Source organism: Somniosus microcephalus, chromosome 24 (genome assembly GCF_052327205.1).
Source record: "Somniosus microcephalus isolate GS21.2 chromosome 24, FLI_Smic_1.0, whole genome shotgun sequence".
NCBI classification, from domain to species: domain Eukaryota; kingdom Metazoa; phylum Chordata; class Chondrichthyes; order Squaliformes; family Somniosidae; genus Somniosus; species Somniosus microcephalus.
The window spans coordinates 50,896,579-50,915,192 of NC_141010.1; the positions used below are offsets into that span (position 1 = coordinate 50,896,579).

The window sequence follows — 18,614 nt, forward strand, 5'->3', positions numbered from 1 at the left end:
GGAACTGCAGGGCGGAACTATCACTGGTCGAAGACATCATCTACAAAGGAAGTAAAATAGTTATCCCAAAGAGTCTGAGAAAAGAGATGCTAAAAAGGATCCATGGAGGACATCTGGGAATCGAAAAGTGTAAGAAAAGAGCACGAGAGGTGATGTACTGGCCACAAATCAACCAAGATGTGACAAATGAGGTGTCAAACTGCACAATATGCCTGAATTATCGAGCAAGCAATCCGGTAGAACCACTAAAGCCACACCCAGCGCCAGACAGACCTTACCAGAAGGTAGGCGCTGACCTATTCTTATCTCAAGGGAAGGACTATCTTGTAGTCACAGACTATTACTCCCTGTATCCAGAGGTTTGTAGACTGTATGCCACCACTGCAAATGCTGTGATAACATGTATGAAAGCCATATTCTCCAGACATGGCGTGGCAAGCGAGGTCTTCACAGACAACGGACCCCAGTTTTACAATGCAAATTTCTGACACTTTGCCAAAGAGTGGAACTTTGTCCACACAACGTCAAGTCCTCACTTTCCACAGTCCAATGGACTAGTGGAAAAATCGGTCCAGACAGTGAAAAGACTGATGTACAAGGCAAAAGACAGTGGAACTGACTTCTACCAGAGCATGCTTGTATACCGCACAACGCCGCTCGAGTGTGGTAAGTCACCAGCCCAACTCCTTATGGGACGTCGGCTAAGGTCAAACCTACCCATCCCGGAGAACCTCCTGAAAACAAAAGAGGGGGAGAAAGTGAGGAAGTTCAAAGAACAACAGAAAGAAAAGCAAAAGTACTACTATGACAGAGGAACACAAAACCTACCTGAACTCCACACTGGTGACCAAGTAATGTTCAAAGACAAAACAAACACATGGACTCAGAAGGGAACTGTCCTGAGTGAAGTTCAACCACGATCATACACCATTCAGACAGATGAGGGTGCTGTTCTGAGAAGAAATCGTTGGGATCTTCTCATGGGACCAGCCACAGCAGGTCAAAAGACTGATACTGTTGAACAACCTGATCACACAGCAGGTCAAAAGACTGATACTGTTGAACAACCTGATCACACAGCTGAGAAACCATCATCGGAGGCAACAACTCAGATTCAAGGACAATCAATCAGAAAATCCTCAAGACACGTGAAGCCTCCTGAGAGACTCATTGAGCAAATTTAAGGACTCTTGTTATAGAAGGAAGTAATGTTCTTATTCTTTCTTCAAGTTCCAGGTATTTACATATTTCATGTGAACACACAAAACAAGGTTAAAAAACCTTGATCATGATAATGATAATGTAAGTTCATTAAGTGTTACAGTTAAAATGCAGAGTAATACAAAGAAAACATGTTGTTAGATAAAAGTAAAATACTTTTGTTTTAAGAAAGGGAGATGTAATGATATCAGCAAATAGTGATGGTATTTGCCGGTTTGATTATTTATGCCTTACCAGCATATTTGCCTGTTTGATTACTTATGCCTGACCAGCAGAGGGCATGTGAGAGACAAGCAGTTTAGTTTAGTTTTGGTTTCATTTTAGATGTATCTCTAAGATGGTGTCTCCTGTAATGCTGTTAACTTAGGTGAACAAACTTTAGATTAAAGACATTGGGCTAGATTTTCAGTTGCTTGCGCCAGCAGTTAGCGCCTTAAGAGAAGTGATTTCCGGGCGCTATGCGTGTAGCGCCCGGGCGCAGCGCAGTTTGCGCCCCGCCCCAAATTAAGTTGCCCGTTAGCGCCGGCGCAAAGTTTAGCGCCCGCCCGGATGCGCGCGCAGAAAATGACGTCACATCCTCGTGCAACGCCCTTTGGCCGCCCCGATTGCAAACTTCAGTCGGACCGCCCCATTGTGCGGCGGGCGGCCGGAGCGTTTGGAAAAAGGAACGCAACACAACCAGCGCGGGCCCCGGGGGGCGCTAATTAAAGGGAACGTCCTCTCCAGTATAAAGGCCATCCATTATTTCAGAAAACAGTCTTGTGCAACGCATTTCTGGAGACACAACAAGGAGGATAGCTAACTGGTTTCAAGCAGCAAGAGCCAGGTATTTTTGGACTCAGGCAACAGCGCTGCAAGTGGCCATTTGGAAATTAGAGTGTTTGCCAGGATTTGATGGGGGTTGCATGGGGTGCCAACGCGGAGCTGCAGCTCCATGTCCGTAGGGCTCGCAGACGTATTGTGAGAGGGGCAGCCCTGGCTAGAGGCAGAGGGGGCTACAGGCGTCGGCCACGTAGGCCTTACCCAGTCAGGCTATACCGCCAGCAGCGCTCCTACCTAAACATGAGTGCCGCGCGATGTGTTAAAAGGCTCCGATTCCGGAAGGGGGTGATTGCAGAGATCTGCCACCTGCTTCGCCGAGATCTACGGCCAAAGCTCAGGTGCAGGACGTCTCTGTCGGTGGAAGTGAAGGTGACAGTGGCATTGAACTTCTATGCCACCGGCTCCTTCCAATACGCTGCTGGGGACATAGCAAACATCTCCCAGTACGGCGCGCATCGCTGCATCCGCCAGGTGACCGAAGCACTGTTCAGAAGGAGAAGCCAATTCATCTCCTTCCCCATGGCCCTGGAGAGCCAGCATCAGCGCGCATTGGGATTTTCCAGACTCGGGGAATTCCCCTTGGTGCAGGGCGCCATTGACTGTACGCATGTGGCTTTGCGGGCCCCTCTGGAGCATGGCGAGCAGTATCGCAACAGGAAGGGCTACCATTCTCTGAATGTGCAGCTGGTCTGTGACCACAAGCAGCGCATCATGGCAGTCAATGCCAGCTTCCCAGGCAGCAGCCACGATGCCTTTATCCTGCGGCAGAGTACTGTGCATGACATGTTCCAGGCACAGCCTCCCCCAAGAGGATGGCTACTCGGGGACAAAGGCTATCCTTTGTGCACCTGGCTCATGACCCCGCTCCGCGCGCCCAGGACCGCTGCTGAAGAGGCCTACAACGAGAGCCATCAAACCACCCGCAACATCATCGAGCTAACTATTGGGGTCCTCAAGCAGCGGTTCCGCTGCCTTGATCGCTCCGGAGGAGCTCTCCAGTATTCGCCGGACCGGGTCTCCCAATTTGTGGTGGTTTGCTGCATGCTACACAACCTGGCTATCCGCAGGACTCAGGCACTGCCACCTGACGTTGGACCAGCACCTCAGGAGGAGGAGCAGGAGGAGCATGAGGAGGAGGAGGAGGAGGAGGAGCAGGAGTACGTTCCCAGGAGGGAGCGACCAGGGCCAAGGGCCGCACGACGCCACCTTATTACACGGTACTTCTAAGCCCCCTGTCAGGGAATGGCCAGGGGCCATGAGGGAAGATGAATGCAGCCGCTCCGCAAGCCCTCAGCCGGCGAAGCCAACAAACACTAAGAAGAACAACCATGGAGACTGCATGAATAAAGATAATTATTTATTACACAAAAATGAAAAGCCCTTCCCACATGAATCCCCAAAAACAATAAACGGGCCCCACAAAAAGCCCAACAAACGACTCACTCCCACAAACTGGGGAGGAGCCACTCCACCTTTATTGAAACCGGGCCTCAACGTCGGCCTAACGCAAAAAAAAAGCCCTCCAAAAGCACAACCATGGGCAAAATAAAGATGGCCACCGCCATATTAAAGGAAAGCTGGCCACACCCTCTACTGAGTGGCCCGCGAGGGCGAGACCTTGGCCAGCATTTTGCCTCCCCTGCCCTGCCTGCTGCTCCTTCGCAAGCTCTGCCCAGTGGCTGCTGCGAGGCTGGGGGAAGGCGCCTGAGGCTCAGATGCCCTTCCGCCAGATGCCGCTGGGGGGCGGCCTACACGGCGTTTGGGCCTCGAGGGGCCGTCTCCTGAGTGGCGCGCCTGAGCCTGGCCACCATCAGCTGCAGCCGCTTGCCCTTGACGCCCCAGAGGGGGAATGGCGGCGACGGATGGTGCAATGTGGGCCAGCTGGCGTCTGGGATGCGCTGGCTGGTGCTGTGGCGCGGTGGCACTCGGCCGGGCCCGCACTGCAGGATCCGCAGCAATCAGCCGACGGCCGGCTTGCTGGGATGGTCCAGCGCGGCGCCTGCCCTGGCGATGCCTGCCTGAGACAGCGCGTGTGGCAGCAGTGAGTGGCCCTGTGGTCCTGGTGTGCGCGTGCATCACATCCGCCAGGGTCTTGACGGCATCAGTTAGCATGCGGCCAGTCGCGGCAGTTGCTGCCCCGAACTCGCGCACACTGGTCGCCAGCGACTCGATGGCCTCAGGCATGCGCCCCACCACGCTCATGAGCTCCGTGTGGCGCCGGTCCGAGTCGTCGGCCATCTGATCGAGCTTCCGCACCTCCTCCGAAGAGGTGTCCGGACTGGAGTCGCGACTCTCCCGCTGGGGAGGAGGGGGCCGAACTAGGGGACCCTTGCCGCGTTGGTGACGGCGAGTGTGCCGAGCAGCAGCACTCCCCTCTGATCCTTCCCCCCTTTGGGGGGAAGGCCGCGGGCCACGCGCACGGCTGCTGGGTGGCTGGACGCCACTGGTCCCAGAAGCTGCATTGCCCTGCGACAGTTCCTCCAGGCACTCGTCCAGTGAGGAGGTGTCGAGCATTTCCTCCTCTCCTGCGGGACGTGACTGTTCCCCCGAAGGTCCGGCTTGCTCCTCCTCCTCCTCCTGGTTGGAGGTGCTGTCACTGGCAGCCTCAGGGTCCTGGTCGTCACCAGCTGAAAGCAGGAATGCACAAGAGTAGCTTCAGAGTGAGGAGACGGCGTCAGCGAGGGAGTTAGGACTGGTGGGATTCAGCGCATTGGTGGGACAGTGGCAAAGGAGGTAGCTCGGATGGGCCAGTGCGACGCGAGAGGGCCAAAAGGCGAGGTCCTTACCATTGCCGGGCAGTGGAGGGTCGGATACACCGCACGCTGTGGGGACAATCACACGTGCTCCCATGAGCACACACACGCGCTCCTCCAGCCGAGTGAGCTTCTGCAGCTTGGCGCGGCCACCCCTGGCACGGGCCTGGTGATTAAACGCTACTTTAGCCTGCAAGAGAAAGGACGGGCTGTAAGTGCGCAGTGAAGCCCTGATGTAGTGTGCACTGCCTCCCATGGTGGAATAGCTTGGACAGAGTGAAGCCCTGATGTAGTGAGCACTGCCTCCCATGGTGGAATAGCTTGGACAGAGTGAAGCCCTGATGTAGTGTGCACTGCCTCCCATGGTGGAATAGCTTGGCCAAAGTGTAGAGTGCCGAATGGCCATTTGATGCTCATGACTGTCCCAATGCTGCTGGCTGAGGGCTGGCCAAAAGGACTTTCAGGTCCCTTTGCCCATCATGTCAGGTGTACATGCAAGAATGAGGAGGAGACTGGAAAGGCTACTCACCCTCACAATCCTGGTCAGATCGTTGTACTTCTTACGGCATTGTGTGTGGGTCCTGGGGGCCTCGCCGGTGAACGTCACCCTCTGGGCGATCTGCTTCCAGGCTTTGGTGTAGTCGTGGTGGGTTGGATTCCTCCCACTGTCTGGAAACAAGATCTTGCGCCTCACCTCCAGAGCTGTGAGCATGATGTCCAGATCACCCTCTGAGAAGCGCAGGGCACGCTGACGGGCCTTCTCTGGCGTTGCCATGACTCCCTGGGGCTGAGCAGTAGTGTTGAGGCCTCTTTGCAAGGCTGCAGTGTGCAGGGCGTGGCAGCAGACCAATTCGTCCCTTCCCCCTTTAAGAGCTGGTCGGCACCACGGGGTCTGCTGTCAGTGCAAAAATGACCGCACCCGTGCTGCGCCCCGCCTGGGCGCTATCCCTCTGGACCGCCGGCTTAGCGCCTAAAGAGAGTAGTGGAACGCCTCTTTTAGCGCTCCACCAACCTCTTAGGGCGAAGCCACTGAATTCCCGGCAACGGGGCGCTACTTTGGGGCGGGCGCTAACTTCGGGCGGGCGCTAAAGCTAGCGCCCCAAAACTGCCTAAACTGAAAATCTAGCCCATTCTCTTTCAATGAATGTGTCGTCATTGAACCCACATAGAAATCAATACAGGTGGCACTAATTAAAAGCAGCCAGCCCCGCTGCCTGAACACCCTGGCCCCCTCTCTCTCCCTATACGCTCTCACACTCCCCCCTTGCTTTCTCCCCTCTCCCTCGCCATCTTCCCCTTCCCCCTCTCACCCTCCCTCTCTGCCACTCTCCCTCTGCCCCTCTCTCCCTCTCTCTCTCTCTCTCCCCTCATCCCTCTCTCCCTCTCTCTCTCTCTCCCCTCATCCCTCTCTCCCTCTCTCTCTCTCTCTCTCCCCCTCTCTCCCCCTCTCCCTCTCTCCCTCTCTGCCTCTGCCACTCTCCCTCTGCCACTCTCCCTCTGCCACTCTCCCACTCTGCCTCTCTCTCTCTCCCTCTCTCTCCCTCCTGCTCTCTCTCTTTCCCTCTCGCTCTCTCTCCCTCTCCCTCTCACGCTCTCTCTCTCTTTCCCTCTCTCTCCCCTCCCTCTCTCTCCCTCTCTCTCCCTCTCTCTCCCTCTCGCGCTCTCTCTCTCCCTTTCCCTCTCTTGCTCCCTCTCTCCCTCTCTCTCCCTTTCCCTTTCTCTCTCTCTCCCTCCCTCTCTCTCTCCCTCTCTCTCTCCCTCTCTCTCTCCCTCTCTCCCTCCCTCCCTCTCTCCCTCCCTCTCTCTCTCTCTCCCTCCCTCTCTCCCTCTCTCACTCCCTCTCACGCTCCCTCTCTCCCTCTGACACTCTCCCACTCTGCCTCTCTCTCCCTCTCTCTCTCCCTCTCTCTCTCTCCCTTTCCCTCTCTCCCTCTCTCTCCCCCTCCCTCCCGCTCTCTCTCCCTCTCTCCCTCCCTCTCCCTCTCTCTCTCCCTCTGCCACTCTCCCTCTCTGCCACACTGTCTCTCTCTCCCCCTCTCTCCCTCTGCCACTCTCCCTCTCTCTCTCCCCCCCTCTCTCTCTCCCTCTCTCTCCCCCTCTCTCCCTCTCTCTCTCCCTTTCCCTCTCTCTCTCTCTCCCCCTCTCTTCCTCCTGCTCTCTCTCTCCCTCCTTCTTCCTCTCCCTCTCTCTCTCCCTCTCCCTCCCTCTCTCTCCCTTCCTCTGCCACTCTCTCTCCCTCTGCCACACTCTCTCTCTCTCCCTCTCTCTCTCTCCCTCTGCCACTCTCTCCCTCTCTTTCTCTCCCTCTCTCTCTTTCCCCCTCCCTCCCTCTCACTCTCTCTCCCTCCCTCTCTCTCTCTCTCTCTCTGTGTCTCCCACTCTCTCTCTCTCTCCCTCTCTCTCTCTCCCTCTCGCTCTCCTTCCCTCTCTCTCTATTGTATTCACCATCCAGCTCTGAGCTGATCCCTTTTTGAATGGCAAAACTGTGGAGCAGGCAGTATTGATTTTGCAAAGCTCTGATAGACGAGAGAGCAGTGCCCGGTGAGCAGTCCAGGTAACGGACTAGCTGTGTCGGTATCCCAATGGTGGGCTCCACTGTAACGCGGGTGGAAGTTTCTAATCAGAGTCAGGAGCCGCTGATGCCAAGGATGGTCCTGGTGTCCCAGGAACAATCTGCGCTCGTGGCTCATTCAAACAACGCAGGCATTGTACGCTGCTGCAGAGAAAAGCATGATGGGCACTTCTTGGATAATCGAAAGCAGCTTAATGGCGGAGTATCTCGCCCTGTTCCTGTCTGCATTAGGGTTGATGCGAGGAGAGCTGATGGCCACATGGGTTCCATCTATAGCGCCCTGGACTCTTGGGAAGCCTGTCAGCTGGTAAAAGCTCTGTGCCTTCTCCATTTGCTCTATCCTTTCAATTGGGAATTTTTTCAAACAAGGCAGCAGTGATACGTGCAGGAATGATCAGGGTTGATTATGAGGGAAAATGGCCCTTCAGCACTCACTGGATTTTGAGAGTTTTCCCTTTCTCCAGAGATGCCACATCTTTGAAGCCTCTCCGAGACAGAGTTCTTGTCACACGCTCCCATCCTCAAAATATCAACTCATTATTTGCCCAGGAACTGTTTAAAATCTTTCGCTTTGTAACTGTTGACTTAAAGCTGACAACCTGAGCTAAGATGGTCAGTCCACAGGCTCCCCAGTGACCAGCGTTGCCCAGTGCATCCGTGCCATTCCCTGAGCTGGAGTGAACAGTCATTCACAAAGTGGCTCCAGCCTTTCAGAATAAATGCAGCAATTATTGGAACAGGACAGGGTTGGTGAAGGCAAAATCTCTGGAATCTTTGAAAAAACATTTGGATACCGTGATGGCATAGAGTGGGGTCCAAAGTTCTCTATGCGTTAGATGGGCATTTGCGCTGTGACCCCATCACGTTTAGCATTATTAAAGATTCCATTTCTCTTGGGATATGGGCGACACGGGAGAGGGTGTACTTACTGCCCGTCTGCCTGAGGGCAATTAGAGTTAACCACTTATGGTGGGACTGGAGTCACATGTAGGCCAGACCGGGTAAACGTAGCAGATTTCCCTCCCCAAAGGACATTAGTAAACCAGTTGGGTATTTACAACAATCCGGCAAATATTATGGTCATTTTCTGGTGCCAGCCACAAAGGACCATTTTTGTTGAATTTGCCAATTCATTAATTTGTCATGGTGGGATTTGAATTCATGACATCTGGGTTATTAGTACAGTACCGTAACCACTAGGCTACTATATTTGTGAATGGCTGTAATAACTATTCTAATAGGTTCTGCACTGAAATATTGGGCCCATGCTTTTATTATCCCAGATTCCCCTATTATAGCTCCTTATTATAGTGTCAGTTGTGGCTTAGTTGGTAGCCCTCTCGCCTCTGAGTCAAAAGGTTGTGGGTTCAAGCCCCACTCCAGAGACTTGAGCACATAATCCAGGCTGACACCCAAGTGCAGCACTAAGGGAGCGCCGCACTGTAAAGCGCTTTGGACGTCCTGAGGTCATGAAAGGTGCTATATAAATGCAATTCTTTCTTTCCTGTTGGCTCCTCCATTCTACCCTTCCAAGTTACCTTATAGTATCGAGCAGCTTCATTGATGGGATAAACTCGATGGTTCTTGTGCTTGTTTGAATCCCTGCAGATTAGGCAAATTAACTCTTGGTCATCTTCACAAAACAGCTTCAGCGTCTCCTTGTGCTGAGGACACATGTCGTAATCCTTGGGGTAAAACCCAAGTGAAGAGGCATCCGGGCTCAACAACCAAAGAAGCACGATTACAAAAATGAGGATGACTAGAAGGAGTCCAAAATGATTGTCTCCGCTACACTTGGTTTCTTCTGAGCTGTTCTCTTTCTTTGACTGAAGTATCTCGACCACACAGGCCAGCGTGCGATTAGTTCTGAGTATGCCTGAGGAGTACTGTCGACACAATGGGCAGATGGCTGTCTCCTCCCTGTCCCAATACTCTGTTATACAGGGTCTGCAGAAGTCATGCTCACACTCCGTGGTGACTGGATCTTTAAATGTATCTAAACATATCGAGCATGTGAATTGGTTTCTGATGTTGTCTTCGACAGACATGATGGGAGCGAAGCTGTGGTAAGTTTAGCAGCTTCGTGCTGTCTCACTCTTCCTGCTTCCAGTCTTCTAATTCCAACATACGGAGAAACCTGCTATCCCTGTGTTCACAAGAAAAAAAAAACACGAGACAGTCTCATTACACGTACAAGGTTATATTGGCTCCAGTATCTGCCGCTTGCTGGGTCACAACCACAGCGACTAACTCTAACCTCCAGGGACACTCCCTCCTGTTTGCCCAGACCCAGGAATCCACAGCCAGGCTTCGGCCTGCACTCACAAACCTAGGCCTGTGCCTAACCCTCCTCATGATGACTGGCATAACTGTTGGCTTAAAAAAAAAACCTTTGAAATAAAAAAGAAATTTCCCCTCCCTGGCAGGAGAGTCTCTCCATCCTGACCTTTGCTCTATTTTCTGTTTCCTTATGAGGACAGTGCACTCAAACCCCTTTAAAATGGTTTCTTTCCCTTGTGTGGATTGGGATCCTTTAAGATGGTGGGAACCTGAAGAAGGAAAGCCCAGGTCCTCCTCCTGAAAATGAAATAAATATAAAAATGGAATTCCAGGCTTCAAAAAACGCTGCATAAAGTTGGGGATTAAGTTCTGCCCGATGTTATTTATTGATTTCTCTCAGTACGTTGAGGCTCCAGCTGATCCCCTGATTCTGTTTATTTTTTGAAGCACTTGTGAGTCCCATTTCTCAATTTTAAATTTTTGTTTTCAGTGGGTGAGCACCTAGTTGTTGGTTTGAACAAGCGAGGCTTCATTGTGGCTTCGTCCGAACGACCAATCAGACTGCAGAGAAATGACAATCAGAAGGATTGAATTATAAACTTTTCATTCCGGGTGTTGTCAAAAGAATGATAAGGTTGTGCCTCTACTTATCTCTCTTTCCCTCCCTCACTCCCTCTCTGGCTCTCTCACACTTTCTCTTAACCATGTCTCTATTTCTATATTTTGACTCTTGGTTATTTTTTCTCTCTCCCTCTTCCTGTAACTGTCTTCCTGTCTGTTCCATTCGCTCTTCTGCATATCTTCCGCATTCTCTGGCTGCCACTCGCACCTTTGGTATACTCAATTTATATCTTGTGCCTGTTTTTAAGGGCGCACAGCCAGATGACAGTCAGCGTGCACTAGATTGGAATAACAACAGAAAATGCTGGAAATACTCAGCAGGCCAGGCAACATCCATGGAGAGAGAAACAGTGTTAACGTTTCAGGTCTGGGACCCTTCATCAGAACTGGAAAAAGCTGGAGATGTAACAGATATTAAGCAGGTGCAGAGACAGGAGGGGAGGAAGGAATTGAAGGAATATACTGTGCTTATGTAAGAGGCAGGAAAGATGTTGCAAATGTGAATGGCAAAATCATACAGCATGAAAAATGGGGGCAGGGGTTATAGCCTGAAATTGTTGAACTCAATATTGAGTCCAGAATGTTGTAAAGTGCCTAATCGAAAGATGAGGTGCTGTTCCTCGAGCTTACGTTGAGCTTCATTGGAACAGTGTAAGAGGCCGAGGACAGAGAGATCAGAGTGGGAGTGAAGCGGAGAATTAAAGTGACTGGCGACCGGAAGCTCAGGGTCACCCTTACGGACTGAACGGAGGTGTTCCGCAAAGCGGTCGCCCAATCTGCATTTGGTCTCCCCAATGTAGAGGAGACCACATCGTGAGCAGCGAATACAGTATACTAGATTGCAAGAAGTACAAGTAAATCGCTGTTTCACCTGGAAGGGGTGTTTGGGGCCCTGGACAGTGGGAAGGGAGGAGGTAAAAGGGCGTGCGTTGCATCTTCTGCACTTACATGGGAAGGTGCCAGGCGAAGGGGAAGGGCTGTTAGGGGTGATTGAGGAGTGGACCAGATTGCACTAGATTGGAGGTTGGCGCCATCGCTGAGTGGGGTATGGCCATCTGGAGCTGCTATAACATTACATGGGTGAGAGGTCAACCAAGGGTTGGGGGCTGGGCTGAGTGGGCATAGGAGCTCTCACGTTTGGGGTGCAGTCTGTACCCAGTCTTCCGGTTGCTGCCTTGGTGGATCTGGAGCTGCAGCATCGACCAGTGCTGGACGGGAGAAGCTGGATATTTAAGCCAAAGACAGACAGGATGGGCCGGGAACAAGAAGACTCCACAGTATTAGAGGGAGCAAGGTGTAAATCAGAAGCCAGGAGCTGAAAGCTGGGGTTGGGAGGAACAGGCCGCAGGGCCCAAGGACTGAACCTGGAGTGGGCAGCAAAGTGCTGTAAGGCCTGAGGCCTGATGATAGGCCTCTTTCTGGGTCAGGGGGTTGGTGGGGATAACAGGGTGCCATTGCAGTCTGGGAGCTATGGTTTTCAGCAGCTCATTCACCGTTAGGACCAGCAGATGAGCTGATATCCTGAGTGCTGATCTTGCTGCTTATGGATAGTTCAGGGCGAAGCACCTCCACCCGTGCTGATTTCATGGACCGCCCCCCTACCCTTCACGCAGCTCACACCCCACACTGCCCAGCCCTGAGTTCTGGCATCTCGACCCAATTTTACATGGGGGCAGAAGCTTTTTGCACAGCAGAGGCTGATTCTGTACCTAACTACCATTGTGACCTTGTCCCCTTTCTGTCGGTTCCCATCCCCGAACCCCCACTAAACAGGCGCCTCTCTTTCTCTCCCCCAATGAAGAGAAGAAATTAAAATGATAAATACCCATAGTTACAATCATTAAATTATTTAAATATACAGAGTTATTTGCGTTCTCTGATTAATTACTTTCTAAAGGATCAATAAAACTCTACATTTGGTACGTCAGGAGCAGCACCAGGCGTACCAAAAAATGAGGTGCTAACCTGGGGAAGCTGCAACACAGGACGACATGAATGCTAAACAGCGGCAGCAGCATGCTATAGACAGGGCTAAGCGATCCCACAACCAACGGATCAGATCAAAGCTCTGCAGTCCTGCCACATCCAGTCGTGAATGGTGGTCGACAATTAAACAACTAACGGGAGGAGGAGGCTCCATGAATATTCCCATCCTCAATGATGGCGGAGCCCAGCACGCGAGTGCAAAGGACAAGGCTGAAGCATTTGCAACCATCTTCAGCCAGAAGTGCAGAGTGGATGGTCCATATCGGCCTCCTCCTGAGGTCCCCACTATCACAGAAGCCAGTCTTCAGCCAATTCGATTCACTCCACGTGATATTAAGAAACGGCTGAGCGCACTGGATACAGCAAAGGCTGTGGACCCCGACAATATTCCGGCTGTCGTGCTGAAGACTTGTGCTCCAGAACTAGCCGCGCCTCTAGCCAAGCTATTCCAGTAAAGTTACAGTACTGGCAACTAGCTGACAATGTGGAAAACTGCCCAGGTGTGTCTTGTCCACAAAAAGTAGGACAAATCCAATCCAGCCAATTGCCACCTCAGCAGTCTACTCTCAATCATCAGCAAAGTGATGGAAGGTGTTGTCGACAGTGCTATCAAGCAGCACTTACTCACCAATAACCTGCTCACCACTGCTCAGTTTGGGTTCCGCCAATACCACTCTGCTCCAGATCTCATTGCAGCCTTGGTCAAAACATGGACAAAAGAGCTGAATTCCAGAAGTGAGGCTATTATGTCCATGTATGCTTGAGACACGGACAGCAGGAGTTGAACAAAACAAGTCATTACTGAATGGAGTCAATCGGGAAACTGAAACTACAGAAGCCTGCTAGGGCCTTTTATACAGGGATGGTCACTGCCGGTACTGCAGCCTGAGACCAGTTATTCTCTTAAAGGTACATACACAACAATTTCTCCCCTTTTAGATAAACAGTACATAACATTCATTTAACAACTAAATGATAACTAATTACAATCACAATTACGGTTGCTAGATACATTGGTTGAGTTTAAGCAATTATAAGTTCAGTCTTTGAGGAGGCTTCCTGATTCTGTCTGGATAACGCCTCTTTGGGGTATCAGGTTCTTCTGGCAAGGTTGAGTCGGGATCAATGTCGTTGTTTGGTTCATCTGCTTCCAATATCACCGATTCTGCAGTTGCTGCAATTGGTACGTCGATTTCATTGCCAGGTGTATCAGATCGTGGTGTGGAGTTGACGTTTTCCAGTGACTCTAGAATCTGGTCAGCATGGCGTCTTACAACGCTCTCTCCAACATCCACGGTACACATGAGAGGTCCTTGCCGTGTACAAATCGTTCCTGGCTGCCATTTCTCAGTGCGGTAGTCCCGGGCCAAAACTGGTTGACCTATCTTAAAACTCCTGGTCGGCCTTTCATTCATATTCTGAAACGGCCTGTTCTCCACATCTCTTCGGACGTTTGGCTTAACCAAATCCAAGCGGCATCATAGTCTTCGATTGAGGAACATCATGGCTGGAGTTTGGTTGGTAACCGCATGTGTCGCATTCCGGTAGGCAAACAAGAAGTTGTCCACCTTGTGTTGTAGGGGTATATCTTCATTACACATTGCCTTGATAGCCTTCTTGAATGTTTGAACAAACCTCTTGGCCAATCCATTAGTGGCTGGATGATATGGGGCAGATGTGTAATGCTTAACACCATTGTTCTTTAAGAACCTCCGGAACTCTTCAGACACAAACTGTGGTCCATTGTCAGAGCAAATCTGTTCAGGCAGCCCATTCCTGGCGAATATGGTTCGTAAAACTGTGATAGTTTTTTCTGTGGTGGTTGAGGACATTTTTATTACCTCTGGCCACTTTGAATGTGCATCCACCGCAATTAAAAACATTGAGTCCACGAAGGGACAAGCAAAATCAATGTGCACCCTTTGCCATGGAGATGAGGGCCACTCCCATGGATGTAGAGGAGCTTGTGGTGGGGCGTTTTGGACCTTCTGGCATCCTGCACAGCTCTTGGTCATCTCTTCGATTTCTCTATCGATTCCTGGCCACCACACAAACGCTCTGGCTAAGTTCTTCATTTTTACCCCACCCAGATGACCCTCATGAAGCTCATTGAGCACTCTATCCGTCAACTTAGGTGGAATTACTACTCTGGATCCACACATCAAGGTTCCTCTGCACACTGACAGCTGTTCTCTTCTCGACGAGAATGCTGGCAGCAGTGGTTCGCCATGTGCTGGCCATCCCTTCACCGTTAAATCATAGACCCGGGATAGTGTTGGGTCATTTCGTGTTTCCTTTTCTATGTTTGCATTCGTCACAGGGAGACATTCGACTATGGTCGAGTGGAATATCTCCATTGGATCCACTGCAAGGTCTTCTTCTTCCACCGTCGGCAACGGTAGGCGCGACAATCCATCAGCATTCCCATGCTGTTTAGTTCCTTTGTACTCGATGTCATATTGGTGTGCCCCTAGGAAAAGGGACCACCTCTGCAGCCGTTGCGCTGTCATTATCGGTATGCCCTTCTGAGGGTTGAAAATGGAGACAAGAGGTTGATGATCGGTTAGTAGAGTAAATTTTTGACCGTGCAGGTAGTGATTGAACTTCTTCACCCCCCACACTAGGCTGAGGGCCTCTCTGTCAATCTGGGCGTAGTTACGCTCGGCAGAAGTTAACGGGCGTGACGCAAAAGCTATCGGCCTCTCTAAACCATCAAGGAATTTATGTGACAGTACCGCCCCAATGCCGTAGGGAAACGCATCACACGCCAGTCTGATCGGCAGTGCTGGGTTGTAGTGAGCCAATACTTCTCTTGAAGTGATTAAGTCCTTACTCTTCTGAAAGGCCCGCTTACAGTCATTGCTCCATTTCCATGCTACTCCCGTTCGTAGTAGGGCGTTCAGTGGATGCAGAATTGTGGACAAATTCGGCAAAAACTTATGGTAGTAATTCACCAATCCGAGGAATGACCTCAGTTGCGACACATTTTCAGGCGCTGGGGCCTTAACAACCGCTTCAATTTTGTCAGGGGACTTATGTAACTCCTCTTCATCAATCACGTGACCACAATACGATATCTGTTTCTTAAAAAACTCGCACTTGGGGCGGTTGGCTCGTAGCCCATGTTCCCGTAGTCTAGTGAGCACCTGTTCTAGGTTGTTAAGGTGTTCACTGTCATCTTCACCTGTCACAAGGATGTCGTCCAAGTAACACTGAGTCCCCGGAATCCCTTGCAGGACTTGTTCCATCGCTCTTTGCCATATCGCTGGAGCCGATGCTACTCCGAATACCAATCGATGATACTGGTAAAGACCTTTGTGAGTGTTTATCGTGAGATACTTCCTAGAGGATTCTTCAACCTCCATCTGCAAATATGCTTGTGCTAGGTCAATTTTTGTAAAACGCTTCCCTCCAGATAGTGAGGCGAAGATGTCTTCTATCCTTGGAAGAGGATATTGTACTGTGTGAAGGACTGGGTTCACCATCACCTTGAAGTCCCCACAGATGCGAACCTTCCTTGGCTCCTCAGACTTATTGCTTAACGTTTTCTTCATGACAGGAACGATGGGTGTCGCCCACTCGCTCCAGTCGACCTTAGACAACACGCCTGCCTTCTCCAGATTCTCCAGCTCTGCCTCGACGGCTGGGCGAATTGCATATGGTACCGGTCTTGCTTTGAAAAACTTGGGAATTGCATTCTCTTCTATTTTTATCGAGGCGGTTACGCCTTTAAGAGTGCCCAGTTCTTGTTGAAATACCTCTTTGGCGTTAGCTAAGATTGTTGACAATCGTCCAGGAGTGACGTCTTCATCTTTTTTACCATCCACCGTCATTGCATGAATGGAGTGCCAATCTAAGCTTATCTTCCTGATCCATTCACGTCCCAATAACGGTGGTCCACCATTTTGCAGTATGTAGAGATACAATTTCCGTATTTTCTTGCTGTTGTATTCGACAGGCACCCTTATTTTTCCTCTGGGGTATACTTTTTGCCCCGTATACGTCGTCAAGACGATGGATGTCTCTCTCAAGGGTATGTGTGAGAATAGCCGCTCGTAGTCTCGTCGATTCATGACGGTTAGCGCTGATCCTGTATCCAATTCCATTTTAACTTGGGACCCTGCTATCGTGAGGGTGACCCAAATGGTTCGGTGATCCTCTTTTGCGATTACATTGTGAAGTTTGAGACAGCTTAGTCTCTTGTTCCCGGATTCATTATCGCTCATCTGGTCTTCGGAACTACTGTCCGTCATCTTTTGTACTTTCTTGTACGGTTCCTTAGTAGCCTTTTTGTTGTCGCTGGTCTTCTTCCCAGACCTGCAAACTCGTGCAATGTGTCCCATCTTTCCACATTGCCTGCATATTTTGTCTTTGGACCAGCAGTCCTTCTGGTCATGGTTAGTTCTGCCGCAGCGATAACATTTTGCAAATCCCCGTGTCATTTCGTGGGTGCCGTATTCCTGTGGCTTTTGTTGTATTTCCGCTGCTCCCCTGGCTGCTGCTTCATACGATACTGCCACGCTGAAAGCCTTATCTAGCATCAGCTCTTTCTCTGAGAGTAACTTCTTCTGTGTTCCTTCACTCAGGAGTCCACAGACAAATTTGTCCCGTAGGGTATCTGCCAGTCCTACTCCGAACTGGCAGTGCTTTGATAGCTTGCGTAGTTCCGTAAGGTACTCAGCATTGCTCTCATCTTTATGCTGAGTTCTCCTGTGGAATTTAAATCTTTCTGCTATCAGCAGCGGTGCAGGGTTTAGGTGTTCCTGTAGGACAGCAACAATTTCGTTAAAACTCTTCACCTTCGGTTTGGCTGGAGTAATCAGGTCCCGCAATAGGCCGTACGTTCTAGCGCCCATTAAGTTTAGCAATACCGATGCCTTTTTCTCATCGGCTATTTCATTTGCCTCGCAATATACCTCGACTCCTTCCACATACGTGGTCCAGTCCTCTATTGTATTATCAAAGGCAGTGATACAGCCAGTCTTCGGCATCTTGAAAATCTAAAATGGCGCCTCCCGCGCTTTGCCTTCTTCCCCGCTGTTGCTAGCGCTGCTTTCCGCGGTTTCCAGCGCGTTTAATATTTCTTTTTTAAAATAATTTTGCCGTCGTGGAACAACCCTGTGGGACTCTTGCCTCCCTCTTCTCGGGTCTGTACGCAGCCCAGCTTCGTAGCACCGGCCGCGCCCTGTGTGCTCCACCCTCTCTCTCTCCTCTTCCCGACAACGCTGCTCTGCCCCGTTGCAAGCCACCCGCTCGAGTTCGCGACCGCCGCAGCCCAGGAAGGATCAGTGTACTACCTGCCACCAGCCCGATTAGCTGAAGCACTGTCGACAGGAACCAGGCCCCGCTTTCGACAGCTTCTCCAGCAATCTTGAACTCTGCTAACACAGGGGCGGATGCCCACGGTCGACGCCCATTTCTACTGCTTCTTTCTTCCTTCTGGCCTCGACCTCTGCTCACTTCGCTTCAGGAATGGATCCCAGGAGGTGGTGCAGACTGTAGGTAAGTTCGTATCTGCTCGTCGCCAGTATTATGTCCGTGTATGATTGAGACACGGACAGCAGGAGTTGAATAAAACAAGTCTTTACTGAATGGAGTCAATCGGGAAACTGAAACTACAGAGGCTTGCTAGCGCGTTTTATACAGGGGTGGTCACTGCCGGTACTGCAGCCTGAGACCAGTTATTCTCTTAAAGGTACATACACAACAGAGGCGAGGGTGACTGCCCTTGACATCAAGGCAGCATTTGACCGAGTGTGGTATCAAGGAGCCCTAGTAAAATTGAAGTCAATGGGAATCGGGGGGAAAACGCTCCATTGGCTGGAGTCCTACCTAGCACAAAGAAAGATGGTTGTGGTGATTGAAGGTCAATCATCACAGCCCCAGGACATCGCTGCAGGAATTCCTCAGGGCAGTGTCCTAGGCCCAACCATTTTCAGTTGCTTCATCAATGATCTTCCCACCATCATAAGGTCAGAAGTGGGAATATTCGCTGACGATTGTACAGTGTTCAGTTCCATTTGCAACTCCTCAGATAATGAAGTAGTCCATGCCCTCATGCAACAAAACCTGGATGACGTTCAGGCTTGGGCTGATAAGTGGTAAGTAACATTCGCGCCACACAAATGCCAGGCAATGACTATCTCCAACAAGCGAGAGTCTAACCACCTCCCTTTGATATTCAACGGCATTACCATCGCCGAATCCTCCACCATCAACATCCTGGAGGTCACCATTGACCAGAAACTTAACTGGACCAGCCACATAAATACTGTGGGCTCGATTTTGTTACTGGGGCGGGCTGGGGTCGTGTAATCCGCTTTTCGTGTTAGCCACCCAATTCTAAATCGATGTGGGAG

At 50.9% G+C, this 18,614-nt stretch overlaps 1 protein-coding gene across 1 annotated transcript in view; it reads right to left on the reverse strand.

The window, feature by feature from the left end:
• LOC147101480 (zinc-binding protein A33-like) overlaps positions 1–18,614 on the reverse strand; it is a 150,869-nt gene that overhangs the window by 101,546 nt on the left and 30,709 nt on the right. Inside the window, exon 3 of the mRNA XM_085966625.1 lies at positions 8,907–9,514. Within this exon, the coding sequence (XP_085822751.1) occupies positions 8,907–9,416 (510 nt within the window). The 5' untranslated portion in view covers positions 9,417–9,514. The remainder of the gene's footprint in view (positions 1–8,906; positions 9,515–18,614) is intronic.